General features: G+C 35.9%; 1 protein-coding gene across 2 annotated transcripts; it reads right to left on the bottom strand.

The window, feature by feature from the left end:
• Window positions 1-7,352: 7,352 nt before the first annotated feature.
• On the bottom strand, window positions 7,353-11,445 carry LOC108992003 (NAC domain-containing protein 37). Of its 2 annotated transcripts, XM_018966437.2 has the most exons (4): window positions 11,287-11,445; window positions 9,294-9,470; window positions 8,737-9,008; window positions 7,353-8,061 (listed from the first exon to the last, which is right to left on the bottom strand). In XM_018966437.2, exons 2-4 carry the CDS (start codon window positions 9,457-9,459, stop codon window positions 7,486-7,488), a joined length of 1,014 nt encoding a protein of 337 aa, XP_018821982.1. In that variant the 5' UTR covers window positions 9,460-9,470; window positions 11,287-11,445; the 3' UTR covers window positions 7,353-7,485. The 2 variants fall into 2 exon arrangements, with proteins under 2 accessions (XP_018821982.1, XP_035551438.1); XM_035695545.1 differs by lacking the exon at window positions 11,287-11,445 and having other exon boundaries at window positions 7,379-8,061; window positions 9,294-9,567.
• Between the last annotated feature and the right edge of the window lie 889 nt (window positions 11,446-12,334).

The following is a 12,334-nucleotide window of genomic DNA, read 5'->3' as shown; positions in this document are numbered from 1 at the left end:
TGCTTTTGCAGCCTGTAATTTTGCTCGATGTTTCTATCAATGAATATTGGTACAAGTAGAACCTAAACATGACCAGTTGTAATAGCTGGACATCATAATGGCATGAGGCTTTTTGGATGGGGCTTGGGCTTTTTATCCTCGAGTGAAAGTTGGATAGAGATGATGAATTTGCAGGTTGCACCCTCGGTGCTGGAATTTATCTGTTTTCATTTCAAATGATGAAATTGTTTAAGAGGAATTTTACACTCTACATTTATAGTTTTTTTTTTTTAATTATTATAAGGTGTGTAGATATTTTTCATTGAGTGTAGAGTGTATGATAGTGAACAGTGACTGATGATAAAAATTTTTCATTATTTTATTATACAATGGAATCATGCTTGAATATTTGACAGCTAGGCTAATAGTAGAAGTCCGGCCATTTTCCGCGACTTCTGCAGCCCCCATCGGAAAGTGGGTAACCAAAAGAATAAGGTCTGGTTTGGAGAATGAGATCATAAGAATTAATCTATTAATAATAATGAAATGATTTGAGTTAAGATGTTTTATTTGATTTTGAAAAATGAGAAAAAAACTTGAATAAAAATATTATAATAAAGTTAAAACATTGTTAGAATATAATTTTTAGTTTGAAATTTGAAAATTTGAAATATTTTTGTATTTTGTTTGGAAGTTTGGAAAATTGTAATGATGAGGTAATGATTAGATAAAAAATTAAAACATATTTGTATTTGAGTGATGTTCGAGAAAGATATGATATGAGAATGTGATAGGTTTTCAAATGAGGCCTAACTCTACCCGATCACCCCTCAGTGCGTCCACAACGAGCCTTAATTAGGTGATGTTTGGCAACATGTTTCATGTTATCTCATCTCATCTCCTTCCCAATTAACAACATTCAAAAACAAATATTTTCAAACTAATCATTACTACTTTTCCAAATTTTTAAATAAAAAATAAAAAATAATTCAATTTTTTCAAATCCCAAAACAATAGTAATATTAAAATATTATATTTTAATAATATTTTAATTTTATAATATTTTTATTCATTTTTTTTCTCTTATTTCTCAAAATCCAATAAATATTTAATTAAGTCAAACTATCTCACTACTATTCATAAATCATCTTACTATTATTCAAAAAATTTTCTTCTCATCTTATTCCGCAAGCCTCCCCTAATGTATGGCACGAAAGAACAAATCTTAATATAGGTGATGGAGAACTCTGAGCTGGTTTGGATAGTTTTATATATATTCATGTAATCCAATGCTTGATTTGTATTGAGAAGTCACAGGTCTAGCTACATTTAAGTTATGTTTTATTTGCAGTAAGTGATATGAGAAATGATAAAACATTAACTCCTTTACAATTTTTCTACAATCTTGGAATAAAATAATGCTTTTTAAAATACGTATTTAATTTTAATTTTGATTTGATGTATTTAAATTTTAAAAAATATTATTTTATTAATAAGTTGTAAATAAATTGTAGTTGGGTAGTCATTCCATCATTGCTAGAGTGATATTTACGTACAACTTTAGATTGGGATCTTGCTCCACTTACGAATGAGCAATGATTTATACAAATATTACTAAATATATAATAATATTCGTACAAATTTTTTATAAAAAAGTGAATTTTATTATGAATAAATTTAATTATATATTACTATTCACAAAATATCTGAGATCACCTAGTTGCCAAATGCAACTAAGTCTATATGGTTTAGATCAGATTGTATATGTGGGAATGAGATTAATGAGAGTCACATTGTATGCGTACAGAGGGCCGAACTTCAGGGAGCGAAAAATGACTCCAAGCCTATTTTGCTTGATGATGGGGAATCTCATGGAGACAGGCCCTTTTGTTGACTCTACAATGTCTGAGTTCACAGCTCATCCTAATTGCGTCTTTTTCAACTATGGTTTTCTTGCCTAAAGTAGGTTTGATGTGGATTTGGAGGGATTTTGGGTCTTGCTAGCTAGCTAGCAACAATTTGGAAAGATTCCATATTAAAGTTGGCCTTGGCCAACTAGCTAGCGACTTCTAATGATATTGGCTCTTACCACGTACGTCAAATTCAATATGTCTGCTTTTCAATTGAATTTGCTAAATAAGTGGGTAGATTCCCACTCGGCGGCAGGTGAAATTGGACTTTGGGTTAATGCAAAATAGCCTGAATAATGATGGATGAGCCAACACTCAGGTTTCGATGTTGGATTCATTAACTTTGGGAGATCAAAGCCTTTGATCAGCTAGTTCATGTTGAGTGGGCCTATTATATAATCCAAAACAACCCATGCTTAAATCTGTCAGGCAACTTTATTTTATCCCCTGTGCTAATTGTGGACAGATTAATCTGTGTATACCATGAGTCAATAGAGGTTATCTATGATCAAATTGAATAGTTTTTCAATTTTAAAGAGAGGTAGACATGTAATATGAGCTTACATTAATATCAGTAGTACTTAACGGCATCTATGTAAGATTTTCAGGCAATGTGGAGTAGGCTTGCAACCCGAACTGAAACAAGCGGGTTTATGCCCGACCCGACCCGACCCGACCCGACCCGAAACAACTCTAGTTAAGGGACAACCCGATCCGAACCGACCCGATCAAAATAAAACCGGGTCGAACCCGTATGACCCGACCAGGTCTTTCACTGTGAAAGAGGAGAAGAGGGGGACTTGATGGAAGTGTTTGAAGACGAATCCATGAGACCAATGAACCTCTGGTTATTTTCCCTTAACGAGCAGATGGTTTACTTTGAACCTGATTTCATAATGATCAACCTCCCATATATATTGAAACATATAAACTAGTATTGGATCTTAGGAAATGCCGAGATCTTACCATCGAACTCGTTCACTGAATCGCCATGCACCACCAGAGGTCGTCCCCATCCGAAGTCATTTTCGTACATGGGGAATCTCGGGTAACTCCCCATCCGTCGGAGTTCCCCAACGGGAACAACTTCGGCTCACTCTCCCAATCCGCTACTCCCCGATGGACCATGGAGTCATCGTGCGCAACCACGTTTCGAAGCAGAAGATCGGCGCACCTTGCAGATCCTGGGACAGAAGCTCGCTGGCCGCAGCACCAAACAATCTCCACCCAGTTTAGTGCTTTTGAGAAACAAAACAAAGAGTAAATATAAAATAGAAGACGAGAACGCGACGAGGAAGAAGAGAACCCCTCCAATAGTTGAGCAAAAGAGAGAAAGTAAGAGAGACTAGTAACTTGGGCTAGGAAAGTAGCAGCAGAGGGGAGAACGCGACGAGGAACTCGGAGACTAGGGTTTCGCAGTGGAGAAGAGACTGCCCAAAATCGGTTTCGACGGATTCGACGGATCCGACTTTATAAACCCGTTTTTAAGTTTTAACCCGATGAACCCGACTTTTGTCGGGTGGGCCTAGTCGGGTCACATGGGTTGAGCGGCCCATCGGGCTTCTTGCACAGGCCTAATGTGGAGTTCTTATTCTTATTATTTACTCTCTTGTCTATTTCTCTTTATAACTATTTTCCTCAGTTTAAGCTTTTGAGATAAATGTTGATTTCATTTTATATAAGAACCAGTCTTGAGTTTGAATCTTAGCTCTACGCATTATCTCATTTAATTATATATTCTAATCCACATGTAAGGAAAAATATTAAGAATATGATACAAATAATTAAATTAGTCTATTCCCATAAGAAAATAGTGGAAAAGAGTCAAAAGACTGGGTAAGGTCTTCATTTTCTTCGTTTTAAACTACATTTTTCCACACATTAGATAGATCAGAGCGTTTTTTTTTCAAACGGCCTTATCTTTGCATAAAAAGTTGATGAAAGATGGGGGGATGATCGGGTACATTGTTGCGTGCCATGATAGGCATCATTGTTCTCGAAAAAGGAACTCTTTTGAGTCAACCAATATTATACTAATTGCTAGCTGCTGCTGTTAGCTATCCCATCTTCATCTCCATCTTTCTTTCCGACTCTGTCTAGTACCTCCATTTTCAAAAGGCTTTAAAAGAAAGCACTTTACGTGTGAGCTTTTTGTTGGCACTTAAGCTTAAAAAAATGACTCACACACCATGTCTCTACCAATCTTTAATTTGAAATTTGGATAGATATATCATGCATGTGTGTGCCGTTAATGCATTACTATCATAATTATACATACATATATATATATATATATATATATATAATATATGTATGTATATGTATATTCCTTTGGGCATCTTTGGTTTCAACTTGGTTTTCACTGCACTCATTGGAGGGAACGTGATTGGTCGAACTGCTTATGCCAATTGAATAGGACGTTTCAGTGGATCGAGGGGTCGGCAGGAACATTGTTTAATTTTTCTCTAGAAACAGAATAATAATTAATCGAAAAGGAGAGAAACACTGTGCTACGTGGTGAATGACATTGATAAGTAATTACCCGATCGACCCTTTAGTTGGATTGCAAAAATACTCATGAAAGAAGTCATGTGTATATGGGGCCTAAAAACAAAGCTAGTTACGAAGAAATTTAGCTAATTCTGATCATCTATTGGCAAACGAATTAGCAGATATTATATAATGATGAGTATATATAATGGCTTTAAAGATAATGTCGAGAATATATATATACTTGAATACATGACAAAGCCATGATTGGAATGCAAAGCTACTAGCTAGCTAGGGCCGGCAGTACTTACACTGAATGTTGTGGGAAGTGATTTCTGCATGCAGCAGCGCTTGGTGAATTTTTGTGATAATTAATATTGCTGATGAATTTCCCTGCAGGCAGAAAGCCAGCTTGTTTCTTCTTCTTCTTCTTCTTCTTCTTCTTCGATTCACACAGATGAGTCCTATTCGTTGAGGCCGATCAGCAGTGGAAAGTGGAGTACTTTTTCTTCTTGTAGTTAAATCACCAATGGGGTGTGATCAGTCTTGACTCTTGCAGATGAAAATGGAAAAACAATATTTTATGTTAATCTGGTCCTACTGCTACACAATAAGTAGATGAAGAAGTAGGTCCAGTTAGCAACAAACTAGAAAAACTAAGGGCAGAGATGCAGTAGGCCAGTCCGACTGATATATAATAAGTTATTTTGAAGTAGTAGTACCTCATATTGGTAACAAGGATCTCTCTTACATTAATTCTCCATGTTAGAGCTTGGAGTTTGAACCTAGAAAAGAAAAAAGAGAAAGAGAGATTTAAAAACTCTCTGTTTGTACAATCAGTGACATGAATCACTTTGTCAAAAACAACATATATCAGCAGGCACACAGTATATATGCTGCAGTACTCGTAGGAAATTGAAAGTGTCGTATAAGTTATATAACCAGGAGTTTGGATACAAGAAGCCTCTCAACTCATTTCATTTCATTCGTCTCTTTTAATTATTTTATATAACTTTTCTAAACTTCTATACAAAATATAATAAATAATTTAATTTTTTTTTAAATTTTAAAATAAAAATAATATTATAATAATATTTTATTTAAATTTTATTTTTTTATCTCATCTCATTTTGTTTAAATCATCATCACTCTTCCTGACGAATTAAATAAATGGGGGAGATGTTTGTTCCTCAGATTAGTGGTGTGTGGCACTAGGAGAACATCAGGAGCTATATAAGTACGTATAAAACAGAGTCAAAATGTCCATAAAGACATGAAAGCAAAGCATGCTCAACAGGAGCCACGATGCACAAAGCGTGCTAGACAGGCCATGGGTCCACCAAAAGCCACACCCTAGAGAGACAGATGCCCCCCGCCATGCTGACCTGCACGATCTATATGTTTTTCAATCAATTAAGCTCTCTCTCATTGTCCTCATACTTACCTTTTTTTCATGGCTACTGTTCTTCATACTTTACAGATTTTACCACATTAACTAGCTAACATGTCCTTGCATGTACCGTGATTGACAGATTGGACATTAATGTCTCAGAAAAGAGATTAAGCAATCACTGAACTTATAATCGATTGTTAATTTGTTCCTCAACTGTCTATCCTTGTTCACCAAATTTTATGCACAAATTACTCGGCAAGAGGGGGGCACTTTGATATTGTTCTCAGTGATGGTGAAGTACTACTTCTATGTCCACTCGAACATGTAGGGCTACTATTCATTTACGCTTCATTAATTCTGCTTTTCCTTGATTAGATTGCAACTCTCGTAGCTCCATCGAAGAACTTCATGATCAGTGTTTTGTTCGTATATATACCATTCTTGTATTGAATTGATCCTTTAAAAAATCATGTATGCATGACAGCTTGATCATAATTAAGAGGATCAAATAAAATAATTTCCTGCTGATACTGAATTCATTTTCTTTTCTTCTTGATAGTGATAAGGCCAGTAATAGTTGTCCTCGTGGAGATTCACATTTTCCTACAAAGTTGATATTGCCTACGCTTTTTGCCAGCCAAGCCGCAGCCAAAGTAGTGTAACAGCACAGCGGCATTTACATTTTGAGCCTTTGATCATAAATTTTCTTCATACTCAAGTTGAGGGCGGCAGTTGATTTCACTTCATCTCGAGCTATATATATATATGGTATCGAGGAGCTGCTAGCTCCCTCGGAAATCACCACCTGATATGTAAAAGTATAAGAATATATATATATATATATATCGCGTGTGTATGTATATAACACGAAACCTTTGTTTTTTCAATTTGCATTTCATTGTATATATATATATATATATTTAACTTTTTTGAATCCATACAATTACTTATCCAAAAAACAAATTAAGGATTACTAAACCCTTTCTGCTACCTTTCTCGGCTCCTTGGACTGTACCCTAACTCTCTCTTGCTCTTGCCTGTGTAATCTCCAACCACAGAAAAACGCTATTGGCCGGCATGATGCTCTACATATGTACCTGTCTTGTATGAATGATCATATCATGATCGACGTTGATTACATATATCAAAAAGAACTTCAGCTTTATCAATGCTTTGTAAGGTTTAATACTTTCGTTTAATATATATAAATGAAGACGTGAATAATTACAGTAGGTTTTATCTCCAATTTGTGTGGTCTCAGAACATTGATCTTCAAGTAGGGCTTATTCTTCTATGTAGATTAATGATGAAGGGGTAGTAGCGTATAATATAATGGATGAAGATCACATTCAGCGTTTGAATTGTCCATTTTTCTTTTGGCTAAAGTGAAGAATCTTTTAAACATAAGCATGTTGCAAGGAAGTCTACCTAATTAAAAGTCTCTTTCTTGCTCCTTTTTTTCTCTACTATTCACTTTGTTGCTGGTTCACCTACCTTTTTTGTCCCAATCTCGATGCATGGTTTGTTTGTTTGTGGTTGCGCGCGAGCGAGCGAGCGAGCGAGAGAGAGAGAGAGAGAGAAAGAGAGAGAGAGAGATGCATGTCTTCACTCGTTCACAACCATATTTTACAGGAATATTTCCCGATCTCCAAGATACATAAACCCTCATTCATTTATAATAACCACAAATAGAAATCTCCTGATATCCTAACTTCATTTCTCAAATATGCATATCCCAATGTCACAGTCGTCCGAACTCGAGTTCAAGAATCCATTCAACTTCCCTTCTTCATCCCGACTGCTCTGCAATAACAGCAATGCCAAATCCGAGTTATGATGTGCTCCAAAGCTTGACTCTCCGTCTCCCTCAAATCTGTCTTCTTGACTCAATTGAGAAGCTACAAACTTGTCAAGCGCCCTCCAGTCGGTCACTTTCTTGGTGTCGTTGCACCTTTTGTTTATTTGTTCTTCTTCTTCATTATTTTCTGATATGAAAGATATTGAGCTTGGCCTCTTCATTAGTGGCAGAGATGGGCTCTCTAACTGAGGAAGCTGAACAAACTGATCAGATTGCATGAAACTCAAGTTATCACTTTCTATCTCTTGCTTACACATTAAATTCTGAGCTAAAAAGTTTGGGGGCTGCCTTGAGATGAATTCAATTGGATCCACCACTGAGCTGACCCCAGTCGGTTCTTCATAGAAGTAGCTTGTGTCCCACCCTTCCATGCTCTTGTTTTGGGCAGTGGTTCGCTTCTTGAATGCTCTGCATACCACCCATCCTTCTTCCTGTAAAAGCTTAACCAAAGTTAAGACGATAAAGAGGGAGTAGTGTTTCCTTTTGTTTTCAATTTTTATTTGGATAAAAGAGGTCGATAAGCTGTATGCATGCTGTATTTTTCGAAAAGTTACTTTTGATTGTGTTTGGGAAAGAGAAGTAGTAGATGCAGTAAAAAGATGCAAGAAGAGGAGCATTTGAAATCTTCTTCTGAAAAATGAGCAGAAATCTTATACCAGAAAAGGAATCGGAATAAAGCAATAAACATCATGTTTTTGGAAGTGTTATCTTTTGACTTAGAAGAGTTTGTGCAAGTCGTCGTCGTAGAAAACATACGCGGAGAGATTGAAGATTTTAGTGGCGGTCTTTGAAAGGAAAAGTAAAAGTAACCGAAGAAGTTGAATGATTAAGTCTTGGAAAATCAACTGACACTATAAACTCGGGATTTCTCAACCAAGGTCAAGTTCTTATATTATTGAAGGCTTTTTAGGCACTTCGGACCAAGGGAAAGAACTACTAACGCAACCATTGAGCTTCAAAGCGTGAAATGTTTGTACTGGCGCGACGAGAGAACAAGGAAACTGAAAAAGCTGGAAATACTGATATCGTAGTAATGGATTCCAACATGAACTGTTTATGCAAAACCAGAAAAAAGATCGAGCAATATGTAATAGGATGATGCTTGCCTGTGGAGGTCCATTTTCTTCAGATTCAAGCCTGTATTCATGCATGATCCAGTCGGTTTTCTGCCCATTTGGTGCCCGACCCTTGTAGAAAACAAGGGTCTTTCTCATGCCAATGAGTTTGGCCTTATCATACACTGCCTTGTCTCTGCCCGTCGCCTTCCAAAACCCAGCCATGGTAGCTCTGTTAGTCCTCGTACCTGTCGGATACTTCTTGTCCTTGTGGCTGAAGAAATACCACTCATTTTGCTCTTCATAACCGATCCGACATCTCTCTGTCCATTACCATTCAGATCAGTCGACAGCTCAAATACACACACACACACACACAGACACACGAGGTAAAGCTTTGATGCTAACAAGCATTAGGCTTGAAGATGGGATCTTTGAGTACAACCCTGTGATGGGTTACGATTTACGGATCACTATCCAAATTCTTAGGTGGAAAGTGCTGTCAAAATATAGAATTATCAATACGTTCTTAAAATACATGCTGAAAACCCTTATACGAAATGGATGAAGCAAATAAGGAATTAATACGCCATATACGCGGTACGTACCTTGGAGATCCCACGGTTCGATCCTGTACAGATCGATATCTCTGATTACGTCCAGATCGATCTTTTGTGACGCAACCTTCTTCCTCAGGTAATACCCAACAAGCTCCTCATCCGTTGGATGGAACCGGAAACCAGGTGGGACAGTCGACTCCATTGTTTCCATCATAGCCGTTGATGCTGCATCAAATTCACCACCACCACGCTTTAATTACTTCATCATAACGGATGTGAAGTTCAAAAGATCGAAGAGAAACCAAAGAACCAGCCAAATAAAAGTTCCAAAAGGTAAGGTCTATCACTAATTGTGAAGATAAAAAAGAATTATAAAAGAAATAATTAACCCCCCCGAAACCGAAAAAAGGTGGTGACAGGTGTTATCGGAGATAATCATAAACTCATTTGGTGGTGAGCAACACCCACCATACAAAACCCGTATTTCAGAAACAATGATTTTTCCTGGGAGATATATAAAAGAAGAGGAGGGTGAAAACGGAAAGGAAAACCAAATCATGAGTTTGATTTTTCAAAAAGAAAAAACGAGTGAACATGGAGATTGTAGCCTCTACAAATTTGTGCAGGCCGGGTCTGTATAAGAGACGGACAAGTGGAGGTTTGTGCTAATGATGTTGTCTTGTGTTGGTGAATGGTAGAAATGATGCATCAAGAACGGGGTTTCCATTATAATACTACTACACAGCAAGCTGTAGATAAAACGCTTCATTAATTAAGTAATTAAATATACATTATATATATAGGACAAAACTGAACGACAGTAATGATATAAAAACAAACAAAACATACTTTTGAGAAAACAATAATATTTATATATATATATGAACAAGATAGATAGAATGTCACGAAAAATTAAGAACAAACCAGGCTCATTTTATTATGAGTTTTTGGAGTTTTGAGCTTTGGTTTAGAAAGGTTTGTGATTTCTGAAAGGACACAGACAGAGTGTGGATGACGTTATCACAATTTAGCACGCGTTTCTCGAAAGAGAAAAAGGGTTTGGGAGGCAAAAAGATCAAGGGGGCACCGTTCTGTTGGATCAAGCCTGCAAAAGGATAATAAAAAGGGGAAAAAATAGCACTCTTTATACGGCCATTGCAGTTTTCTGTGCCACAAAACCAAAACGGGGTTCTGATCCCTTTGTCTGTTTGTCGAGAATTTTTGTGGCACTTTCTGACCCTCTTTCTTCGATAGGCTGTGAGAAAATGCTGACCAAAATTCAGGAGCTGTCATGCATTGGTGTACTGGCTCTTTTCTTTCTAGTTTCTACTCTTATTGGCATCAATGATGTTCTCTCTAAACTTACATAGAATGGGGTTAACTTCCATCTGTAAGGCATACTCAGAGAGTCAAACTGGATTTGGAACTGAGCTTTCAGGGTTCCGAAGCTAACATATATGTGCACAGGAAAGGGGTATGGAAAGAACAAAAAACAACACATATTTTGAGAGAGAAGTTCAGGAAAATGGAGACTAGTTTTAATCTTACTGATCTGGTGTCTTCCTTTGGTTATACTTTCAGTACACTCTAAGAAGGAAACAAAACAGATTGAAACATAAACGGAAATCTAGGTCAGTGGCAGCTAGCTAGGCAGGCACTAACTGATCTAGACCTCTTCTTGAGACTCGAAGATATGTACTAGAAAGGCTGCTAGAAGCTCCCTAGCTATAATGGGAACCCGAGAAAAAAAAAAAGATGGAAATGATACGTGCGCCTTATAATTTTCTTTCCTGGATACAGAATTTGCATCCCATTAATTGAAACGCAGCGAGATAGAGAATGGAAGAGAAGTCCTATATATATATATATATATATATATATATACATACCCATAACATCGTGTTCGAAATCAAGAAAACATATTAATTGAACTGTTTTTTTGTTTGAGAAAAACATGTTTTGAACTTGGATTTGGAATGAAATATGCCTGATCTAGAACGACAACGTCGTTCAATGCAAACTACACGATAAGGTTGATTACCTGAAGGTGTCGGTGTATTTACTCGTTTAAGACAGAAGCAATGAAGAAGAAAGGGACAAAGGAAATTAATGGAAGAAGAAGAAGAAGAATGAAGAAGGGGAAAAGCAAGAACTCAAGAGAGAAATAAAGAAAGAAAGAAGAGAGTGAGATAAGAAAATTCCATTGGGAGGGATAGAAGGAGAGAATATAAAAGGAGGAGGGAGGACCGCTCGATTGCGCATGGCTTGATGGTTGTCCCCAGTTGCTAACGTCACTTCCTAGCTTCCTACATAGACCCTTGTTCTTTTCTTTTCTTTTTTTCTTTTTTTCCTCCGTTGAACATTAATCTTCTTGATCTCTTGTTTCGTCTACATTTAATTTTATCGACTCGTGAGTTTCTCACAGGTTTTTTTTTTACAAGTTTCGGATCCATCTTAACTAATTAATGAGTGAAACTAAGGGTCGGGATGTTTGAAAATAATTTTCATCTCGTCTATTTTAATATTTTATCTTATATTTTTTTTAAAATTATTTAAATATAAATATTTTTAAATTAATTATTACAATTTTATAAATTTTTAAATAAAAAATAATTCAATCTTTTCAAATTTTAAAATAAAAATTATATTAAAAAATTATATTCTAATAATATTTTAATTTATAATATTTTTTATTTAATTTGTTTTCTCTCTTCTTTCAAAATTTAATCAATACTTAACTCAAATTATCTCACTACTATTTATAAATTATCTTATTATTATTTATAAAATTTTTATTTCATTTCATTCCTTAAACATGATTTACTGAATATTGTATTTAGTTGGTGTCATTCCAACAACAAATTTTGTCACAAGTAATGGATATATCGCTACATTGGAGTCGACGGTGCTCATGATGCACAGTAACAGCTCGCATTTTTCTTATGTTGTTTGTAAATTAGTCATAATACCAAAAAAAAAAATTATTTGTTCGAGTACTTTAGGAGGTCCAAATTTTGTACCTATTATTTGAAAAAAAACTATGTATAAAAATCTATATTTTTACAACGAATCTCACTTTTTATTAGAGA

This window comes from Juglans regia, chromosome 11 (genome assembly GCF_001411555.2).
Source record: "Juglans regia cultivar Chandler chromosome 11, Walnut 2.0, whole genome shotgun sequence".
Lineage (NCBI taxonomy): Eukaryota > Viridiplantae > Streptophyta > Magnoliopsida > Fagales > Juglandaceae > Juglans > Juglans regia.
The sequence above is the reverse complement of the archived record's forward strand: the minus strand, read 5'-3'. Positions and strand labels throughout refer to the sequence as shown.

What these genes read in the sequence shown, in the direction of transcription:
- LOC108992003 (XM_018966437.2), bottom strand. Translation starts at nt 9,459, where the DNA reads ATGATGGAAACAATGGAGTCGACTGTCCCACCTGGTTTCCGGTTCCAT. An exon ending in CGAACCGTGGGATCTCCAAG is followed by an intron (nt 9,009 to 9,293) that starts GTACGTACCGCG and finishes GGTAATGGACAG; the next exon opens with AGAGATGTCGGATCGGTTAT. An exon ending in AAGAAAATGGACCTCCACAG is followed by an intron (nt 8,062 to 8,736) that starts GCAAGCATCATC and finishes AAGCTTTTACAG; the next exon opens with GAAGAAGGATGGGTGGTATG.